General features: G+C 33.7%; 3 protein-coding genes and 1 long non-coding RNA gene across 4 annotated transcripts; 2 read left to right on the top strand and 2 right to left on the bottom strand.

The window, feature by feature from the left end:
• Positions 1-8,401, bottom strand: LOC109362201. The gene is made up of 15 exons (XM_019607839.1): positions 8,022-8,401; positions 7,707-7,901; positions 6,598-6,672; positions 6,320-6,487; positions 5,906-6,069; positions 5,555-5,773; positions 3,611-3,737; positions 3,284-3,472; positions 2,653-2,894; positions 1,841-1,960; positions 1,108-1,333; positions 972-1,031; positions 721-894; positions 524-633; positions 1-402 (listed from the first exon to the last, which is right to left on the bottom strand). The coding sequence occupies exons 1-15, from the start codon at positions 8,199-8,201 to the stop codon at positions 237-239; spliced, it is 2,415 nt and encodes an 804-aa protein (XP_019463384.1). The 5' UTR covers positions 8,202-8,401; the 3' UTR covers positions 1-236.
• Positions 3,745-23,218, top strand: LOC109362207. The gene is made up of 3 exons (XR_002109378.1): positions 3,745-4,801; positions 4,873-4,880; positions 23,208-23,218. It is a non-coding gene; the product is annotated as an uncharacterized LOC109362207 (long non-coding RNA).
• On the bottom strand, positions 10,095-12,886 carry LOC109362205 (probable enoyl-CoA hydratase 1, peroxisomal). The gene is made up of 3 exons (XM_019607842.1): positions 12,326-12,886; positions 11,193-11,475; positions 10,095-10,303 (listed from the first exon to the last, which is right to left on the bottom strand). Exons 1-3 carry the CDS (start codon positions 12,733-12,735, stop codon positions 10,202-10,204), a joined length of 795 nt encoding a protein of 264 aa, XP_019463387.1. The 5' UTR covers positions 12,736-12,886; the 3' UTR covers positions 10,095-10,201.
• LOC109362204 (protein high chlorophyll fluorescent 107) lies at positions 17,552-21,633 on the top strand. Its single transcript, XM_019607841.1, has 8 exons — positions 17,552-18,317; positions 18,437-18,580; positions 18,949-19,254; positions 19,348-19,407; positions 19,567-19,812; positions 20,254-20,364; positions 20,459-20,635; positions 21,065-21,633. The coding sequence occupies exons 1-8, from the start codon at positions 17,793-17,795 to the stop codon at positions 21,428-21,430; spliced, it is 1,935 nt and encodes a 644-aa protein (XP_019463386.1). The 5' UTR covers positions 17,552-17,792; the 3' UTR covers positions 21,431-21,633.

Raw genomic sequence — 24,181 nt, 5'->3', positions numbered from 1 at the left:
TAGTGCACCTGACTTTTTCCTCCCTATTAATATTATCACTCTAGGAAAGCAAAAAAACAGTACAGATACCTTAAGGTCCAGCAAGTTCCCATCAAATATGATCCAGTTGATGTCACTCCAGTAAATTTGTTTTATGATCGATATGAATTCAAAATTTTGTATATTTTCAATAACGGTATGGAAGTGATAAACTCTACCTAGTGTGATAAGGGCTTAGATCTTGTCATCTTCTTGAATTAGCGCACCGGAGATGAGAAGAAAATTACAACAAAGTACACAAAGAATCCAGCAATAAGAATTCCCCCGTAGATGTAAGTTTGAGATGTCTGTAACGGGTACTTGTACTCAACTTTGCAGCATCTCATATTACCCCTCTCGCTATCCAAAATATGGTCAACATATCTGTAATCCACCAAGTTGAAATAATTATAACAGTACCACCAAGAAAAAAACAAATAAAAATAAGGATATTAAACATTGACATAATATTTAAAAGTGTAATTTAAAATGAACAGTAACTCACTGTTGGGTGAACATGGTACTCTGCAAAATATCCGAACTGTTCAAGTAGGCATCCTCTAACCGATGATCGTATAATAATGAAGACATATCAACAAGCTGTTCCTCAAGGCCCTGGTGTATGTATTGCAAAATGTTATTATGTTGATATTAAAAATGCCCACAAATTTAGGAGAAGAACTTCAGTCAGGTATAACTCACGTCAAGATATTTTTCCAAGCGATCGACTATCTTATGTGGGAAGGGTTCAGGCAAATGCGTAGTTTTCTTGTAGAACTTCTCCAACCATAGTTCAGTGTTTGATTTCTCCTTCTTTCCCTTCACTGGTTCACCAAGGGGAGTTTTCAGATACTCTGCCGCAAATGCTTGGACAGTCTACAACGAATTGAGAGGGATCCATAATCAGATAACCAAGTACTGATATTTATATAATCAACTGAAGCATGAATTACCTCTGATGTTTGACGAATTTTACGAAGCACAGAATCCAGACGTGCATATATCGAGTTCCTCTGTGAACATAAAAAGCCAATTTAAGAAATAACCGAGTAAATAAAGTTGGTTTTGGAATATGGAGAGGGCACTCACCAAAGCAACATCACGGAGCATTTGACTGACATGAGATGTATTAGAGAATGGTCCAAATGGATGACAACCAGCTGCCCAGAGCCAATTCACAACAGGTCTTTCATGTACATGAGAAGCCTTCTCGTATGGTGCACTTAAACCACCCACAACTGAGGCAAGACCAGCTAATATATGCCGTTGTGCCTGAGATGGAACAGCATGTCTTCTTTGTGTTTCTGATACATAACTGTCAAACAAGACAGTGAAGATTGATGTAAATGTTTGCAAGAAAAAACTGATAAACAATGAGGAACCCCATGGTAACTGAACATAGACTTAAAAGTAGTTTATTTTAATCCATCAAGTCAAGCCACGTGCAAATTGCATTCAGCATGAGAAGAGAGCTGTCATTGCACCCTGAAAAACTAGCTGAAAAGGATTTTATTTAAGGAATTAAATGTAAAAGTTGAAATTAATCACAAGACAATGGCTTGTGTGATGAGGGAAGGGAATTGTCAATGTCACTGGTATCTATAGAGATGTGAAAACTGAATAGGGTTAGAGGTTCCACATAGAAAGACTAGGATGTTTCATACAGACTACAATAACATATTAAGTTGCTAATTAGCAAACTACTCATAATAAGCAAAGTACAACCCATTAATTCCTTCCCCAGTCATCTAGATGTCCAAATGTCTACAATAGAAAGTATAAATCTTAAACTTCAAATAATCCAAATATCATATTCACTCACCTTAAAGGTATATTATGATTTTGGTGTTCAAGCACAATTACGACATCATTGCTTGTCCACACCATACTTTCATGCTCCATCATAAGGTTTGGATCCACATCTGCCAATGACAGCACAAACCTGCAAAATATAGCTGACTGCATTTAGATATTTGAATATAAACAAATACACAAAAACATACATATATATCATCAGCATTTGTTATTATTTCTTTTTTAAAACTCCATATGTGAATCTAATATTATAATCACAAGTATTTCAGACAAGCAATACTAAACTTTGGGAAAAAATCTTCTGAAGCACAGCCAAGAGAACCGCATTCATAAAATTTTAATAACTTTGATCCATCCAACTGTGAAAATACAGCTGAGGTAATGAATATATTCTAGTGACGAAACTTGAGAACAACATTTAGTCAATATAATAACACCCCTGAGAGAAATACAGAAAAATAATAGAGCTCTTTCAATACCATACTTGAAAGCTTTTCCTTTTGGCTGGTCATTCTTTAAGTTTTCAAGTGATTTTATTTAAGCATTCCTTTTTGTTTTTCAAAAGGCTACAGTCTAGCAAAACAAGCTCAGAAAGTCGATCTTACAGCCAATTTACCAATATTGTCTTTGTTGACCATAAACTTCAGGTGTCCTAGTAAACCAAATTAGAGGAGTTGGAAATAATAAACGGAGAAAATTTTAATTTGTGTTCGATAAACCTATTGATTAATATAAATACAAGAGAACAAAGATACCAATGGTATTGGAGTTGTAATTTCAACAACATGCATCTAGGCAAAGAGATACTGGTGGACTCACACAGGAATTACTCTTGTTCCATAAGTTGGTTGCAGATCCCCTTGTTTCGTTACTTTCGTCCTCTTTTTCTTTCCTTTGTTTGAGCCATATGAAGCCCAAAGAGGCTTATGCTTAAGAATAGAATCTGTTGACCCTTCAGATTCATCCATCCAATTCTGGCGGAGAAAATATTTACTTGAAAGAGATGGGTCGGCCATTTCAAGCAATCCAGAAGCAAGCACATCAGCAGAATGTTTCATCTCCTGTACAATGTAATTTCAACTTCATAAGATATGGTTAAGAAAATAAGCGGAAAAAACAGTTTCATGTCAAAATAGAAATAGTAAAGAAAATCATACAGCAATGCATATTTAGCAACGTACATGCGGACATATTCAGCTATTTGGATGATGAATTCTACCTGTTCCTCAGAAGATCATTTAGGCTAAGAAGGAACATGAGCAGCCCAGTTTCTGCTAAGCATTTAATTTTGTCTATTTAACCAAAAGGGGATTTATAGTCATATGCATGATTCAAAACATAGAAGTAAAAGAATTCTCAATTTTCTCAACTAATCACCTAACAAAAAGAAGAAATCGCATCACCCATGTAAAAACTCTATGAGAAATTAAAAAAATGAGACATCACCCACTTCTTTTAAAAGAGCACCATCCAGATATGTCTTGGTATGAACATGGTAACGGCCATCATTCTTAGTTTCCTGCAGGGAATGTCCACGCATAGCTTTCGAAACAGCAATTGCCAACTTCTCATGGCGATGTAGTGAATGTGAACCCCCAATTATTACTACTTCTTGCCCATTGTGAAGCATACTTTTCACCTAAGATGAAAGATAGAACATAACAACTGCATTTGGTTCTTACTAGATTGCACAAAATCCAAGTTGCAGAGGACTGCAGCAGGCAATTTTGAAACTGTGATGTAAAAAAATTGATCAAGTCCAACGGAAATTACAAACCTCTGCCTCAATTTCTTGTACGTTAATACTGTAATTATGGCCCTTGTCCATAATGTTGTATCGATTGTGATTTTGCAAGACAATTATTGGTATAAGCAATCTTGAAGTAAGATCAACAGTTTCAAACCTGAACATCAATAAGAAACACAATTAGATTCTTGAGAGATAATACATCAGTCAATGAAGTATTCAACTGGTCTTATAAGTTGCAGGCTAGACACTACACTGACGGCCTAACATGTATTGACGTATATAAATATTCAAATTCAGTTAAACAATAAAAGAGAGTCATGACAGATAACAATTGTTTTGAGGTGAAAATTAGGGGTCATATCAAAGTTTTAAATCTCAGACTGCAAAAGTTGTTGCGGCAGGAGCATCTCACTGTGACCAAAGCTGCAGTATAAAAACTTGGATCACATCATACAAGTCTCATGGGTTAGGGAAGTAGGATCCATCTTACATAGTTGTGGGGGCACTGACGCCGGATGGTAGAAATGGAAAAATGGTTCGCATGCAATTTGTTGAAATGGGCCTATAAAATTGACAAAAAATCTATTGAACTATAAAAGTACTGAGACAGATTATTGGACATGCAAGAATGACTAAAACTGGGAACAAATCTATCCCTAGGGACTAGGAACAAAGGTGGAATAACACCTATTGAAGAGAAAATGATGGAATCTAGCCCAAGGCGGTTTGTAATTCAATGTGTGAGAGAAGACCTAAGAAAACTTCAGGAGAAACTGTTATAGGGACTTTACTCTAAAGGGAATTTTTAATTGTTATGGAGTCCAGAAGAGGAGGATCAAAATTACCTTTTTATCGTAGAATTCGGGAGTTGAGGTTAAAAAGGATTTGAAAATGATGAAGAATGGCAAAACAGATGGAGTGAAGGTTGAGACAAGAGACCTTTGTTACTGAAACTCAATTTGATTTTATGTCGGGAAGGTCGACTATGGAGACTATATACTTGCTACGACGATTGATGGATAGATACTGAAGGATAGCAAAGAATCGGTACCACAATGCATACTTTTTACGGATGACATTGTCCTAGTTGGAGACTCGAGAAAGAAATTACATGTGAAGCTAGCAATGTAGAACAAACTTTAGAAGCACATGACTTTCGTATAAGTCGAAAAAAGACAGAATATATAGAGTGTAATTTTAGCAAGAGACAGACAAACCGTACTTAGATTCGAAAATATTGGAGATCACAATGATAGTATCATATCATACCACAAGTCACAAGATTTAAGTATTTTGGGTCAATCTTACAAAAAGATGGAGAAATTGAGGGTAAACCATAAATTCAAGTAGAGTTAATGAAATAGTAAAGTGCTTCAAGTGTCATATATAATAGAAATTTGTAACTCAACTTTACATTTTTTTTACCGCATAGCTATAGACCAGCAATTTTATATAAGATTAAATGTTGTGCTGTAATTTATCACCAAGAGAATAAACTCAATTTAGCATATACGAGGAAGTTGAGTTGGATAAGTGGATCAGTGGACACATTAGACAAGATAGGACTATGAATAAATGCAATAAAGAGAAAGTTGTGGTAGCTCTTATTGAAGAAAGATGGTAGAATCAAGCCTTAGGTGGTTTAAGCATGTGTGGCGGAGACTGGTGGAGGTCACATTAACTAGAGTAGATTAAATGGAAGTTAGTTCAATTTGTAGAGATAGAGGAAGGCCTGGAAAAACCATAGATGAAACATTTGTGAAGATTTAGAAATCAATGTTTTGTCAATGAATGTGATTTATGATTGACATTATGACTTTGCTTGATCCATATAGCAGACCTCGCCTATGGGACTAAGGCTTGATTGTTATTGTATACCGTACAATGGTTACCTGTTAATCACCCCACAAAGTGGGGGTGTGGGATGACGGTTATTTGTTTTTATATGCTTATAGATGATATCACAAATACCTCACATCAGGTGCTATAACATGCTCCACCGTTGTTGATACCAAAGAAGCTAGTTGTCCAAGAAAAATGTCATTGCTGGATTGATAAGAACCCGGACTCGAACCACTTTGATGCACCACATTTCGTAACCTTGGCAGGGTTCTAGAACTTACACTTCCCTCTTCAGCTTCAATCTTGCCATAAGTGCACGGCCCTGCTGAAAGGTCAATCACCACAAATCTGAAGAAACCAAATTGCATGTAAGATACAAATTTTGCATTAGGTTTTTCCATTCTAAGATAGATAAACTTCTTTGAAAAGAAGAAAGTGAGTTTAACACAAAAGCAAGTTCAGAACCAAACTGATTTATACCTGCCAGACCCCAACCAAACTTGACTCGCTCCCCCACCGTCATAGCGATAACGATAAATGTAATCTCCTTCTTGCCTTTTCATATCATCCTCAGTTAGCACAGGAATTTGGCCATACATCAAATTTTCAAGATCAATTTCCTTATTTCTCGGATCTATTCTCACCTGCAAATATTTTAAATACCAATGAAAAATTAAAAACAAACTGAAACTGCCACAATAGTATCCGAGGATGATACTGAACAAGCAAACATTCAGTCACTCATATTTCACCCCTTAGAGGTTAGTTGGAGAAAACTTATCAATTATTCTCTATTACATGCAGTCAACATGCAGTTATTTCAACTCAATTTTGAGGAGTATAAATTTAGGTATTTTATAATTCACAATTGAAGGCATTCAAATTTGATCATACCTTATCAAAGTTTACAATGAATATTGCACTTGGCACTGGTTTATCCATCCCTGTGACAGAAGATCCCACACTATCCATGTCAAATATGTAGGAGTACAACCTTTGAAATAATGGCTCGACAGTTGTTGCTTCAACTTCAAACAAAGGTACCTCTCTTCCAAATTCAGTCTGGAAGTCATAAATAAATCTTTTAACCGTCTCTAACTAGTGATGGTATTGACACATATTGTCTAAAAACAAGACAACACAGAGTGGTATGAAATAAAAAGGAGACTTGCCTCTCTTGCTTTTCCTGCAGGAACCATAGCCTCTTTCAGTGTTTTCTCAAGTGCAATCAGTTCAGGCTGTCCAGCCTATGGTGATAATTAAATTTAAACTGTTAGAATTTTTCACATCAAGGGTAAGTACACTTAGAACCTATGCAAAGACAAATTAAACAACATATATAGAGATTAAAAAAATAAAAACAAATTTGAATGTGGACTATGCAGATGAAATGTCAAAATAACAAAGAATTAACTAAGCTAGAAGATTCCAAAGTAATGTTTGATTTTTTAAAAAGTTAATCAAGCTCGTATAAACTACCTTTTACACATCTCAGCATTATCAAGCCTGGAATTCAATTTTCGCTTCCTTTACTTGAGATAATAGAAATATGCACATAATGAAACTTTTTATCAGCAGTTTGAGGGTTGTATTCCTTTCATTCTATAATAATGAGCAGTTTAAGAAAGCAGTAAGCATCTCCTTGAAGAGAAATTCTTGCACAAACCCGGAGCACCCAAGTTGGATGCAATTCACAAATCACATCATTCATTCATTTGTTAATAAGTACCATGTTAAATTAAACCTCAGAGCAGTCAGTTACAAAAAAACCATAAAGAATTACATAGTTGGTCTAGTGCAGCCACTTTATGTTTTCCAGGTTTATGCAAGAATCTCTCCTCCTTCAAGGGTTGCTATTGTAATTAAGTCATCAAAGACTCAAAGAGCGAAGTTCCCCTTTTTTAACTACTTCATGAAAAAGATCTACACATGTATGTAAACCTCAGAGCAAACTAATGGTGATACAAACCAAGGAAGGATCCACATTTAAGAGGTTCTTCTAACATACATGATAATCATTTGTCATTTCCACGCCTATATATATTCGCACTTGTTGTTATCTTTCCACCTACTACCTAAATTTCTAGGACCATCACTATCCGAACTCCATTCATCCGAGAAACCAATTCTTCCAAAATTATATCCATGTTTTATTTCCCTAACCAGATTGGTAAGAGCATTTTACTAAAAGCAATTGAATTAAGAAGCAAATAGAGATAATTAACAAATACAAGATTAATTAATAAAAAATACAAAAAAATACACAGTATTATTATCTTACATGGAAAGCATTATAGACCAAGTGATGCTCAATATCAAGTACGTCACCAGTCTCAAGACAAGAAGGTCTATGAGATGGAAAGCTGATTCTAAGAAGTTGTTCCAATTTATGAGAATCAATAGAGTATCTGTATCCTCCATCTCCGTTGAAACCAATCAGAACCACATTCACTTCTAACGGAACTTGAAATGGAACCTACATCAGCCACAATTACAATCGATTAGTTATAAAACTAATTAACTATTATTATTATTATTATTATTATTATTATTGCGAAAATTGAATTTGATCGATGAAGGAAGAGAGAAAAATGACCTCAGCGCGAGAATGAAGCATGCGGCGAAGATCGGATCGGATGGAATCACGAACGTTGTGGAAGGCTCCATGGTGCCATTGAACGTGAGAAGCGTCTCTCTTGAAGGCTTGTGGTGCGGACTCGGACTGAGTCAACACGAGACATAGAAGGGCGAGTAGGAATGATGAACGAGTCACCATAACTGAAATCTCAATCAGATTAAGTAATTTATAATTAAGATTGTGAATGAAGGAAATGAAGATAAATTGTGGCAACGGAAAAACGGTGATAATTAATCAGTCATTGGGATTTGGGAGTGAGGAAGAACAGTGTTCACTGGGGTTTAGGTCGTCGTTCAGCTGAAGAAAGTGAGTCGCTGTGTCATCAACGTTATTATATTTCCCACACTGCCCCCATATAACAATGTACTCATCATACTGTCCTTGTTTTGGTTAATTCAAAATTTTAATTATTTTTTCATTTTTTCGGACTTTGAAATTTATATTCTAGTCACCTCTCATGGCTCTATATTATTTGTGCTAACCAGTTCTTCACAATGATAACAATAATAATATTTCAGACTCAATTTCCAGTGATGGTTAATTCAAATGTGTGATACTGATTACCAACTAAGCTCAACATAATTGGTAAATGGTTGTGTTTTTTGACACACCCAATACCTTTTATATTTTATTTTATTTTATTAATAAATTAATTGCATTAAAAGTGGTGTTATAAAACTCGGCTCCAACAAGTTGATCTGACTGGTTCAATTGTGAATCGGACATCTGACCAGTTCAAACTTCTCATTTTATCAGTTTTATATCAAAATTGGATTGACTCAGTTAAACTCAGTCGATTTAAACTTAAAATCAATTACTTGAATGGTTGTACCGGTCATCAACCAAGTCAATCAAAAAAATATTTTTTAAAAACAAGTAAAACAATGTAGTTTTGAGATGAAAAAGTCAAATACTTTTAACTTATCTTTAGTTATATTTATCATCAATTAACTTATATTATTTGTTGTTTAATTAAGTTTTAAACTTATGTGCACTTTTGTTGCAATTAAAGCACAATATATATGTTGTTTGACGATATTTTCAACTTATTTGTGACATTGTATGGTAGTGAAATATTATTTGTGGACTATTTAATTAGATATAATAATATTTTAAATTTAGAATATAGAGTTACTAAATAATGTTAACTGATATTATAAACTTTTTAGATTTATTAATGTAAATCAAATCAATTGGTCCAACCATTGACCCACCGGTCCAACTAATGACTAATATGAGTTTAATAACACCGGTTAAAAGTAACTTAAATGATGTATATATAATATTGATAGTTTAGTAGTTTTTTTTTGGAACATTAGTTTAATAGTTTAAAATACAAGATTTAGATCTTTAGACTAAAATATCAAATATCCAACTCTTGATAATACTATTTGTTGAAAATAATAGTTGTGCACTCCAAAAATATATTAATTCTTTACCTATAAGAGGTCATTATTTGATATACCAAATAATTTCAAAGATTTAATAAGGAAATGTATGAGAACTTCCAAAATCATGTTGGTATGCATTTTCATTAAATTTTAAACTTGTATACAAATTAATCTTAATTTTAAACAAGAAAAAAAAAATTATACACTAATAATGTAAGAGTTTTATACACTAACAATATTTCATCTATCCTTTATTTTTAATCATCATTAACTTTTAAAAATATAAATGAATGGTGTACCACAAGAGCATGTGAAAATAGTTGATCACATGACTCAATCTGAAAACTCATCTCTATTAGAAGAATTGGCAATAGTTATGAACATAAATCATTTATGCTAAACTAATCTCTGTATTCTCAACCAATCAAATACTATCATATGTAATATTATTTAACTTAAAATTTTATTAAAATCATATCCGTCATAATGAGTTAGGCATAACCTATTTATTTTTTGCACCAACACTGCTCCCTCAAATTTTGTCAACCATTTTCTAAAAAAAATTAAATCTATTGATCTAAATCAACTCCAAAAAAATATAAAAGTAACAGCTTATTGTATGTATCAGGGTTCAGGGATATAAACGTAATCATCATCATGATAAAAACATATGCTGATTTTTCAAAGATCCACTTTGGGAACCAACTTATACATTAACAACATGGGAGATCAGTGCAAATAAAGAACCTACAGTTTGGATTGTTTCTTGGAACTTCGACCTGCTATGAATTCCTGCATCTTCTTGAACTGCTCCTTCGTCATTCCGCTATAATAATCATGACCCCTCTCCTAAAATTTGGAACAAAGATGCAGAACTTGATTAAAATTGCATAAATATAGTTCGTACACATATAAAGCAAAGCTAACAATGCGTACAAGAAGAGGAAGAGTGCCAATATGTAGATACGATTATTGATTGCATAGAAAACAGCAATGCAATGGATAACAAGTAGATACCACAAATGTAATCAATGGATGTAATATCAGTGTAAAAACAAAACTCATTTGGATTGTTTCCCAATAATATCTCTCAATCTATATTTCTCTTTTATCAGCTCACATATGTAGTTTTCATCATTGGATAAATTGGTCCAACAACAATTTTGGTAGCAGAAATCTAAATGCCCATCACCGTGGTGATCATCTCTCACATCAAGAGTAAGGTTGCAGCATCAGAACGTTGGTGTTAGAAAATTAAGTAGGACAATGAATATATCATAGTACAAACTGTATTGGGTGCGCACTGCGCAGTGCTATGCATAGCATCATTGTTTTTGCATAACTACTTCCCAATTCTTCTACCTAGTGTGAGGGAATGAGTCTAAGGTCATCATAACAAGAATAAATCTAGCACTATTTTTGTTATCCCTACATCCTCAAACCCATCCACCTACACTTCCCACTTTTAGAAAAAAAATTCACTTTCACTCCCCTCCATCTTTACTAATTATCTTTCCCAAAAATAATAGATATAGAAGAAGGTCTATTGGTATGGGTGTAGAAATAACAGAATTGATCTAGCGCATCAGAATCCCAAAATTATATATACCCAAATTAGAGTTTTCCGAGTGAACTACCTTATGTTCTATTGTTATCATCATGTATTATTCACATTTCACAGTATCAAACAATATGCTGTCTTATGTAACTTTTGTCTGAAAAATGATTCGATGCTCACCTTTTCAAGTGATAGAGCATGGCCAAGATCAAGTTTGATGCCATCATTTATGACAGACTTGTACCTCAACACCATGTCCTGATTATTTTTCACAATGGCATCTGCAATTTCTCTGCTTTTCTTCAAGAGCTCACCCTCTTCAACAACATGGTTCACAAAACCCAACCTTTCAGCTACTTCTGCAGTCAAAGGTGTTGCTGTAAGAGATACCTCACGGGCTTTATTGACACCTATAATGCGTGAAAGCTTCTGAGACAAACCCCATGAAGGAAATATCCCAAACCTGCATCCAATGGCGACAAAGGTTATTAGAAATATAAAAAAGTAAGAAACTGCCAAAGGAACAAAGTTTTAAATAGAGAACAGTAAAAATTTGTAATAACTGATTATTTAGAACTAGTCTCACCTATTTATACCCACTCAAAATCTAGTTCCACCACTCATGCCTAAGTGATACTGATATGATGGTGAACTGGTAACGCAACGACATATGCTTGATGCAGTAGTCTTTTATTTTACAGATGTAACTTTTTTTTTGTCCCTGGCCATGTGTAGTATGTACTATAATTCGAGTCGAGACACGGAGACAGATATACTCAAACCTTAGACCTTGCTTAAGGTTAAGGGGGCCAAACTCTAATTCATGCTAAATATAGATAAATATTAAAACAACACAATCAATTAAAATCTACAGAAATTACCTCAAGCAAATATGCATTTAAACTACTCTTATTTTTTTCTGTAAAAAACAAGAACTTATATTATCGCCTTGAACAAGCTAATTGAAAACCTCTTTACAGATGAGGATTAACATTGATTGTTAAGATAATCTTCTAGGAAGAACTTCTTAATAAACAATGCCAAAATCGCTCAAACAAAATCACACCCCACACCTCATTTGAGCTATTTTCACTGAACAAAAAAAAATCCAATTCAATGATAAGCACCGATAATAAGCTATAACACAAACAGAAACACAAGCACATGCTTGATAACGCTTGATTTTGAGAAACGTTCATTTTCTTTTGAAGTCATTTTGAACATAAAGTAAATCAATAAAAGCTCAAATTAAATCTTAAACAAAGCTATATATTTATGGATACTTGGTTTTTTTTAAAGAAAAGGAAAAGAACCTAGTATGAGTGTCTAGGAATCTAGCTCCTTTGGCAGCAACCAAAATATCACAAGCGAGAGCGATTTCGAAGCCAGCAGTAACTGCAAATCCTCTAATGGCTCCAATTATAGGCTTTCGGCACCGCTCCATTTGCACAACCGTGTCGGTCTCCGCGTCCTTAACATCTCCCTTGAACACGTCTTCCGCCGCAGTCAAGTCCACGCCCGAACAGAATGACCGGCCGGAACCTGTCAATATGATCACCCGCACCGATTCGTCACGGTCCAGTGTCTTGAAAGCGTGAGCCAGGTCTGCGATCATGGCCTTGGTTAGCGAGTTAAGAGAATCGGGGCGGTTAATCGTCACGATCGCGATGCCGTTTGGCTCACGGTTCACGAGTATTAGCTTCTCCGGTGATGACCGGTCCATTGTTGATCCGAATTGCTATTTTCGGATTCGATAGCGGTTAGATTGGATTGAAGGGTTCGGTCAAATAGGATAAGCCTGTTACGAAGAAGGGGGCAATGGGAAAATGTAGAGTACACCGATGGAGGTGGAGATTGAGTCTTGAAGTGCGTGAAATAATAATTGTATATTGGTTACGACAAAACATAATTAGGGACATCGAAATGACGTGTACATTGGTTGTCCAAACTTTTAAGAACACATGATTCTTTAATGCATCATTAATGTTTATATATTTTGGAGGTGCGTAAAATGAAAAAAAATATATCAAATTGCATATACAATGGAAGAGAGACTTTGAAAGATTTTCTAAACTTGGGTGTGTTTGGGAGTACTATTTTGGAGGGAGAGGGAAGGAAGGGAGGGTTTAGGAGAGATATTCTCTTGTTTGGGAGTTTAGTGGAGGAGATGGGAGGGTTTTGAAGGATTTTTCAAACCCTTCAAATGCCAAAATACCTAGTTCTCCCAAATTGTGGTGTTTTGAGAGGAAAATAAGTCAAATTAACTAACTACCCTTACTAATATTATTCTATAACATATAATACATAACATACTATTGATTTTTTAAAGGAGGGCAAATCCAACTAAACCCGGGGAGGAAAGGAAGGAGGAGGGAGGGCAAATCCAATTAAACCCCTCCCTTGTTTGGGAGTGTGGAATTTAGATAGGAGGGGATGGAGGGTTAATGTAATACAAAAATACTATTTTACCCATCTTCCTCTTTTAAAAAATCAATAGTATGTTATGTATTATATGTTATAGAATAATATTAGTAAGGGTAGTTAGTTAATTTGGCTTATTTTCCTCCCAAAACACCCCAATTTGGGAGAACTGGGTATTTTAGCATTTGGAGGGTTTGAGAGGGTTTGAGGGGGTTTGAAAAATCCTTCAAAACCCTCCCCTTTCCTCTACTAAACTCTCAAACAAGGGAGTCCCTCTCCTAAACCCTCCCCTTCCTTCCCTCCCCCTCCAAAATGGTACTCCCAAACATACCCTAAGTGTCCCAATAGATATAATGGATTTTGTGGTCGATGATTACTCAAATAAAAAACCTACGCATGCATGTACCATCACCACTTTCACCGTCTGACTAACCGATTTTTAGGCTTGGGTCCAACAAATTTTTTAAACAAAATTTCTTTGTTTTTTGAGCGAGTGGTTCACCAAGTCAAAACACGTGTGACACATGGCAAACAGTTGGAGAGTGGGGAGAGTGGGGAGGAAGAATCGGTCAAGGTGAAGGAGAATCCGATCATGTGGCCATTGGACTCCTTGTGATCCTCAAATCTCATGGGTGTTTGGGACGCAATCTCTCATCTGGGCCATTGGATCGAGGTGGTTGTTGGAGGTCTCAACTATAAATAGAGATCACATTCCTCCATATTTCTTCGTCCCAAGTTGAGTACTGTATTCCTCAAATTCTTCTTTCTTTCTCATAATCTCTACTAAAACATTTTCGACCAACTTCTCTTTCTTTCTGTGATACTAGAATGGGCATATGCAATTAAATTGTGAGAATTTCGAGATCTAACAACGGTAATCATATTGTGAGAAAATAAAATTGAAACAAGTAGTCATACGATGAGTGTTTTGAGAATTGTCAGTGATAGTCATAATCTAGATGTATTCAAGATCGGTTTCTTATAGTACAGTAAGAATTCGAAAACAGATAACTGAATTGTTTTATCGTGGAGATGATATAGTTAATAGTTTGTTGGCATATTTTGGACAATACCACAATACTTATTCTAATTATTATTTTGTGTCATTTAGAATTATTGCAAGCTACATAAACAACATATAAATATATAAGAGTTTATATAATATTATTGTATCATTCATCATTCATGTTTAATTATTATTTACTGTTCAAAAAAATAGTACAAAAATGTCCAAAATGTATTAAATGTGTATAAATTTTATACTAAGAGTATATATAAACACTTATAAGATGCCCTAAAAACACTTATCACCAACTCTATCTCTTTCAATAAAATTTTGATGCATATTAATAAAATTTTAAATACTAGAAAATTGTTAATATTTTTATGTGGCAAAATTTTATTGGATGATTAGAATGAGTTTTTGAGACAGTTGATAGACATTAATTCCATTAAAACCAGCTACCAGTGAGCTTATTAGAAGTAGTCCCATTAAAATGATGTTACTATGATTAAATCGAGTAAAAAAAGTTGTCACTGTGTCCCGATAGCTTATTAAGCTTACCATTAATTTCTTGTAGCTGTAGAAGTTGTATAAAATAAACGTCGTGACGTTACTTTTTGAAATAAACTAGTTGTATAAAATAAACTTCTGTAGTAGTTCAACTACCTACCTATGTTATCCCTATTATTGATTCTATTTACAGATCAAAACCAAGCTTAATACATGAATTTCATAGCAACAAAAATAGAATAACTGTGCACTATTAAATGAATATAGGCAGCGTGAAAGATTACATGTGTCCTATTCCTGGCACACGAATGCCCTTCTTTTTCTTCTTCTTCATACTTTCAACAAACTCATAAGGTGTAAGACTATGGGAAAATCAAAGTAATGCATGTGACAATTACGGTTGCTTGATCAAAAGATGAAGTATGAATGTTTCACAGGATCGGAAAAGCCTATTATTAATCATATCTTGTCATAAGCTTCTCTGAAGTAAGGACGTACCATCACAGAATCTTACTACTAACCATTTAATGGAAATATTATGGCAAAGAGTCACAGTTTGCTTACTTCTACATATTCCTTTCAGTTACTAAAGCATTGCGAGCACCAGATATAGCAAGATGCATATATGACCAAAGAAGACTACTTGATAGTGGGGTAATAGAGTAGAGTATCATAAGATCAAAAATTATTACAACAATAATCAAACCTTAATTAGAATAAGTATGATTAACTATATGAATCAATGTTATATCATAACATTGATTTTGAAGTCTTACTTAATTGTTTCATATAATTTTTTTTGATCTCTCTTGCTCTATGAATTAAACTAACCTCTATTTTATCTATTATTATTATGGGGCTTCTACCAATCTCTTTCACATGTCCAAACTAAGTGATTCTATCATTTTTTCCACAACAAGTGCAACTTCATTTTTTCGATAATGCGTTAATTTATAATCTTATATTTTTTATTGTATACACTTATTTAACATAATATTTTTATCTGCTATATGAAATTTATTATCTTGTTGACATTTTATATTTGAATATTTACCCTCATATAATATTTTAAGTCTTATTGTCATACAAGAAATCTTCCTTTTAAGTTTGAGTTGTACATTTTTATTACATATGAAAATTTCATAAAATCCACCTAAAATTTAGAATTCAGTATTGTATGATTGATCCAAAATACATAAATCTAGTAACTTGTGATATAAATGATCATTAATCTTTACATCAACGATAAAGTTTGTTCATTTCTTATTAAACTTATACTTCATCTTACTTTAACTTATACAAATGTTAATATTTCTTTAAAACTTACTCTCACTTAAATAATATAATATACAAAAAAACATTGGCACTTATTATTGGATAGGATTGCTAAGCACGTCCAAGACTAAAGTAAATCTCATTTATGTCTTAATTGGATTCACATATTTATAGTTAGATTTGAGTTTGAAAAATAGATTAAGCTGATGTTTAGATTTGAGTGAAAGATAAATATTCTTACTCACTTCAACTCGATTATGCTCACTCTTAACTCATGTTAATATATGTTTGTTCAACTATGTACAAATGATGAGACATCTTTAGTCTAAAGAAGGTAATGCACTTAGTTGGAGCAACCTATCTATTGATATTTTTTAATATAGTTTTTCAATTACTTTTAATAGTTATTTATGACACTCCTGTGCAAATAAATTAAGAGTGTAAAATGTATACACAGTGTAAAAATTTATACATATGCACTTTATCATTTACCATTTATTTGTATTACCTTTTCTGAAAAGTCAACAACAATTAAAAATCAATGCTGATGATAAAATGACAGTGAATAAAACTCATACACTGTCAGTGCATACATATTTTTCTCATAAATTAATGTCACAATGTCTATAATATTTTACATTTTATTGAATTTCTAATCTCTCTACTATATATACACACATGCAAATGATTCATAAAATATTTGTGTGTATATATGATTTCATATACAAAATTATGCATTCATGACAATAACTAAAATTAAAAAGACTTTGTTTAAAATAAAGATAAAATGCATATTATTTAATCATGACTGCAACTAGCATTTTAGGGTGAAGCTCTTAGTGTTTTAGGTTCAATTAATATTCATATTCAATATCAAATCACAGACAAGTCTTATCTAACTCATTTCCACTCATCTCTTACATTTGGATTTGCATTGATTTAACTTGAGTTAATTGATTGGCTCAATACCATTTTAAAGCATTAAAATTCCCTATTCAAAAAAGTTAACCCAACTTTTATAAATGAAAAACCTTCCTTACAATAAGTTAGACAAATATATATTGTGTTTTTAGATTTTGATTATAAACTCTAACACCATAATCTTAATAAATAAATCAAATAGTCTTACTCCTTGCTCGACATGTTTTTTGTAAAAAAATATGAACCAAATAAAAAAAACAAATCCCAACTAATCAAAATTGCATAAAATAACCGTTTAATGTATTTGTTTCTTATATTTTGCCACGTTTATTTATCGAATATCTTTTCGTCCGCGATATCACAAACTACATTTACCAATCATTATTTCACACATGTCACTGAAATCTGATGTATGGATTATGGCCTCAGCCACAAGAGTCATATAGCTACGTGCTTAGACTCAAACCAGCGACACATAGTGCATGCAAGTACTAAACTACCCCTCTTTTCGACTCACAAAATTATAAAACACACTATATTATTCTTCTCCCTAGAGGGCTGAATAGTAATTCTAGGTCCTATCTTCTCCATCCATTTTTTTTTTCTCTATACGAAAAGAACACCAAAACAGTTTAATTCGTTAACAAGAAATGAACGCTTTCCCTTCTCCACCACCTTCTTCTTCTTCTTCTTCCAACTTCACTCTTTTCACTCACTCTAAGAACTCCAACTACCTTTTCAAATTCTCACTCAAACTTCCCGTTTTACCCCTCCCATGTTGCTCTCTCGGGGACTCGTCCACGTCAGCCACAGTGTTGGATAAAAATGTAATTTCATCGGAAGATAACTCACGCAATGCTGTTTCTGAAAGAGACTCGAACATTGAAGGAACGCTAGTGGTTCGCCGGCCGGTGATGGAGTTTTCCGGCGATGATTCCGATGACGAGGAAGAACAGAAGAAAGAGGAGATAGTAGAGGATGATAAAACAAATGTTTCTGCGATTGATACGGAGCTTAATAAGTTTGCGAAGAAGATGCCGATGTTTGAGCCATCGAGGATGGGATTAGATTCCAAAGAGAAACCACTCACTGTGAATTTGGACTTGGCATTATACAGGGCAAAGGTTTTGACGCGAAAATTTCAGTATGAAGAAGCAGAATTAATACTTCAGAAGGTGTTGTGACTGTTGAATGATTCATATTTTGTTATTGTTATACTATTTATGTGTTTTATGAATTTGTGCCAAATTTGGAAGTGTTTCTGATAATGAGTTTTCTTTTCTTGAATGGAAAGTGTATATTCTATTGGCCAGAAGATGGAAGAGCTTATGTTGCACTTGGGAAAATTTTGAGCAAGCAATCAAAAACAGATCAAGCTAAAGAGATATATGAGAAGGGTTGCCAGGCTACTCAAGGCGAAAATTCATACATTTGGCAGGTTAATGCTCTGTTCAATTATGTTTTCGCATGCGATTTTCAGTTATTACAGTGAATTTTTTAGGACTGATTAATGATGTAGAAATTCATGTTAATCATGTGTATTGGATAATGATTAACACAATGTGCCATTATACAACTTGTTGATAACAACTCTTAACCAGGTAAAACAAATTGTGTAAAAAAGTAGTGCAAATGAAATTTTTGTTGGCTTATTCATTGGAATTTGGAATTTTAAGCCGTTCATGTATCACTGGATTTGGCAATGGCGTAGAGAGCATTTCATCTTTTAACATTAGATGTGAGAGTGATTGTTTCCTATGCTGATATTTTGACTGAAGTTAACAAGTGCAAATTCTCTTTGAACAGTGTTGGGCTGTTCTTGAAATGAAAATGGGAAATGTGAGGAGAGCAAGAGAGTTATTTGATGCTGCTACTGTTGCTGATAAGAGGCATGTTGCTGCTTGGCATGGATGGGCAGTTCTAGAGTTAAAGCAGGGAAATCTAAAAAAGGCGAGGAATCTGCTAGCCAAAGGTCTTCAATATTGTGGACAGAATGAGTACATATACCAAACACTTGCTTTGCTTGAAGCTAAAGCGAATAGATATCAGCAGGCTAGGTATTTATTCAGTCAGGCCACTAAGTGTAATCCTAAAAGCTGTGCAAGTTGGCTTGTAAGTCGTTATCGTCTGAGGGATATTGTTTCTAATTAAATTCTCTGTTATGCATGTTATCTTATCAAATTATATTTATTCTTTCTGAAATAGGCTTGGGCACAAATGGAGGTGGAACAGGAAAACTACCATGCTGCTAGGCAGTTGTTTGAGGTTATATTCATTACTACTAATTCTATCATGTTTTCTTTCATATCCCATTGCTTGTTGGAATTTTCAGATTAGGAGTTTGGACATCTTATTTTGCTCTTGCTTTTATTAATTTCTGTCAATGCATGACATAGTCTTCTTTTATTCTTTTGTAATGAATAGAAAGCAGTGCAGGCAAGTCCTAAAAACAGGTTTTCTTGGCATGTATGGGGCCTTTTTGAAGCTAACCTGGGCAACATTGATAAGGGAACAAAACTTCTAAAGATAGGCCATGCTCTAAATCCAAGGGATGCTGTTCTCCTTCAGTCTCTTGCATTACTAGAATACAAGCACTCAACTGCAAACCTTGCTCGGGTTTTATTTAGGAGAGCATCTGAATTGGATCCAAGGCATCAACCTGTTTGGTTTGTAAGTCATTTCTTCACTTGTATCTGTCTTAAAAATTATTACCCATATTTCTATTTCTTTTATATGATATGTTGTGTGGTAATCTTCATATGGTGAATATTTTACATATTTTGAATATGCAATTACTTATCATGGAACAAACTTGAAGGAAGTACAATGCTTTAGGATGACTTAAATGTGAAACACAGTGTGACATTTCTATTTGATTTTTAATTCATAAAACATATTTTATCGACAGTCCTTCTCTATGGCTTGGTTGATGCTTCTAAGATTATACTAATTGAACATGCAAGATATTTTAGCTTGTAGGTTTAAGGCATTTGTTATGTTAATCTTGTTTTTTTTTCATAGCACATTCTTGATTACCATATATATTTTGTTTTTTAGTATGCATCTCTTGTGACAAAGATAATGACTAATCATAATTTTGGGGATATGCAGGCTTGGGGTTGGATGGAATGGAAGGAAGGAAACTTGAATACAGCAAGAGAATTATACCAAAAAGCTCTAAGAATTGATTCAAACAGTGAGAGTGCTGCCAGGTGTCTCCAGGTGATAGATGCTTGCATGTGATAAATATTGTGACCCCATTATCATTTATGTACCTTGATATTCACTTTTTATAACATCTTTTCTGCAAATGCAGGCTTGGGGTGTTCTAGAGCAGAGGGCTGGTAATCTTACAGCTGCCCGTAGATTATTTAGATCCTCATTGAATATAAATTCTCAGAGTTATGTGACATGGATGACTTGGGCAACAATGGAGGAAGATCAAGGGAATTCCGTGCGTGCTGAAGAGATTCGTAACCTCTATTTCCAGCAGGTAACAGTTTATGAACTTTGAGTTAAACTTTGAGAAAAACATGACCATTTTGAATAACTTAATCTATCTTTGGATCTGAGAAAGAAGGGATTACTGCATAGGAAATGAAAGTGCTTCAAAATATTTCAAATCATTAGGTTACTAATTTCCCAGGCCAAAGCCAAGTTATTGGAGATATGCTCCTTTCCTTAAGAAACCTAGATTAGTTTAATGATTATCAATGCAACTATCCAATTAGCACATCAAAGTATTGTGTATCTTCAGAAATAAAAGCCTTCCTTAAGAAACCTTGATTGGTTTAATGATTATCTGTGCAATTATCCAATTAGCACGCCAAAGCCTTCCACAGTGACTTCGAGGCTTGTTTTTTACTTCTCAGAATAACTCTGATTTGGAGTGCTGCTAATGTTATTATGTTGCATGCAACAGCGCACGGAAGTAGTAGATGATGCTTCATGGGTTATGGGATTCTTAGATATTATAGACCCTGCCATTGATCGTTTGAAGAGACTTTTCAAGCTGGACCCAAATTCATACAACATGCCACCAGATACATCGAGAAATATTGCCGGAACAAATGAAAGCAGGGTTGATTTAGCCAGCCCATCTTCCATTACCAATGATGATGATGAAAGTGATTTTGATTTGGATGCTTTCATTATAAAAAGGTTGTCCTTGGATCCATCCAACCTGGAAGTTCAATTAGGAACACCAAAAAGTTCTTCTGTGAAGAGAAGTCAAGCTCCAAGAAGGATATGGAAATCATATCATAGAATTGCCAAAAGTGTAAGTTAACATCATGGGTAATGTAGTTTAGGATTGAGCCTTGGGCAATACAGATTCTGTCTTGAAAAATTTGCTGTTAAATTGAGTGTAGTATGACCATAGTATAACTGTATAAGACAGGTTCTGCCAGCCATGTGCTGAAAAGTGAAACATACAATTACATGAAGTAACTTTTACAATAAACAAAGTATAATAATTAATAATTGACAGCATTTCACTCTTCTACATGATATATATCTGTTTTGAGTGTGCATACGTGTAATATAGTGAGAGCAAAGCAATTCCACTATTACTGACATACAAAACCAACCAAGAAGTAATGAATAACGCTGAGTGAGTTTTTGAAACTTAACATATGTAGCTTAGCCTGAAAATGGTGCAATATTAGAACTCAAGCTTAAGAATTTATAGTTCTAATTCTAATACATTTTGCTCAATTAGACCAAAATGATTACTATATTTCTATTGTTGCAATAGTATTAATGGACTATAAACTTAATCACGAGTCACCAGACTAGTTATATTCAATAGTTAGTGCAATATTAATAAATAAAAATATCTAATGGTACATCCAGTGTAATTATATTGCATCCAAGTAACAACTTCGCACATGCTTGGTACATGAGTGATGTATTAACAGCATGTTAATTTTTTCTGTAAACAATTTTTGTATCATTCTCAACTCTACTATTTTTTTTTGTCAAGAGTGTTTATGAATTATCAATCACGCTCATAGAAATGTTTGATATAAACAAAATATTCATTAAATATGAGAATGTATTACAAAACATTTCTTATATCAAACACCACTTATTTATATGACTATAACTTAGCTCCTTATTCTCGTGCACAATTATAAAATCATAATGTCATATAACTTACTCCAGCATCACATTCTTAAAAATTACTTTTCTGATACCACTTTCTTGACCTGTTATTCATGTGCCAGCGAATAGCATAGTGGAATCATCTTCACACTCTCCCCTCGAAGCATCCTAAATGAACCTAATAAACTTTTAACAAATTGCAATTCTTAACCAACAAGATGTTGATATAATGATATAAGGATATATTGAATCCCAAGATCGAGATTTCCATTCTTGGGAGCAACATTTGTTAGGAGGGGTATAGTGAACTCCAAAATGATTAGTTTTTTACCTAATAAGGTAAAAAAATACCATTGTTAGTACAAAAAACTACAATTCTCATCCCAATACCATTGAGTTTGAAATTGATGTTCAATGTTGAGGGGTGCAAATCTATAGTCACATAATTAGTGTCACTCTATTTGTAATGACATTGTGATCGGTTAAAAAAAATATAAAAAGTAGCATTCTAATTGGTTTGAGACAAAGAATGTGACACGATTTGAGACAAATGATCTCTATCCCACTGAGTGACACTCATTATGTGATATCAGACGTGCTCTAAGTGTTGACACTAGATGTGTCAAAACGGGCTACCCAAATGGGTTAGGGCTAGCCCACATCGGGTTCGGGCTAAATCAGATCAGCCTAAAAAGCTCATATATAATTTATACATATCAAATTGTAGTCCAAACCCGTCCTAAGAGGGTTGCAGGTTATGGCGGACCGACTCACATAATATTATAAAATTATTTAAAATTTACCTTATTTAATCTATTTATAATTTGATATTAATCTATAACTTGTTTAACATTCATCCTATGCCTAATACAATTAAACTTATAGATTTAATGTGTTGATAATGACATTATTGAACCTTGAAAGAACTAGAGAAAAAAAAATGTTCCTCTCCTTTTTAGAGGTAATGATTTTACATCACCAGATAGTGGAAAAAGGAAACTTTTGCAACTTGGAATTTCAAGGTTTGTATCATAATGCTTTTCTATCAGGCTACTTGTGCAATTCCTCTTTTTCTTCTTAATCATGAAATTATTCTACTTGCTATGAAGTATATTTAAATTAGTTGAGTATAATATATTTTCTTCAGTAATATCAACTTTGCACAAAAATCCTACAATATGTGAAAATTGATATTTGACAGACAAGCAGAAAAGTGGTATTCAACTAATATTGTCACAATTTATACCAAATGAGACACAACTCAAATTATTTTAGACTTAACCTTTTTATTAGCATTTATAAATACCTGAGAGTGATCCTTGTACTCATCAGGAAGCTCTTCAGCAGCTAATAAAGCGTCAAACATACCAAAATAAACCTGGATAAGTATTGTATGCCATAAACTTTTAAGTAGTGAAAAGTCCATCAGAAAATTCCAACAGGCTGCAAGTTTTGACTGCATGTCCATTAAGTCATTCATATCCCAATCCACAACGAAATTATAAATATGAAAAATAATATAATATTTAAAATAATTTTATTGTAATTTATAAATATTTATGGTATAGACATTACTCTATTTTTTATTCAAAGTTCATAACATAATATTTATTATATATATTTTATTATAAGTTGTTTTGTAAAATAATTTTTACCTAAGGCTTATTACCAAGTCAAAAGTTCCAAAAAAAAAGGAAAAGTGGGTAACCCGAGCCCGCCCGGATAAGCCCGATTTTCATATAGCTCGGTCGGGCCGGACTAAAAGCCCGAATGCAATAAAAAATATCTAAATTATTACCCAAATCCTATAACTTTTTGGGCTTTAGCTGGCCGGCTCAACCGGGCTAGTCATTTTGACACCTGTAGTTACAGGTTATTCAGTGTACCAAAGACAACTTGGGCCTTAAAGCAAGACTAGCCCACTATTTGCCGC

The sequence above is a fragment of the Lupinus angustifolius genome, chromosome LG12 (genome assembly GCF_001865875.1).
Source record: "Lupinus angustifolius cultivar Tanjil chromosome LG12, LupAngTanjil_v1.0, whole genome shotgun sequence".
Classification (NCBI taxonomy): Eukaryota; Viridiplantae; Streptophyta; class Magnoliopsida; order Fabales; family Fabaceae; genus Lupinus; species Lupinus angustifolius.
This window is presented reverse-complemented; position numbering and strand designations above follow the sequence as displayed.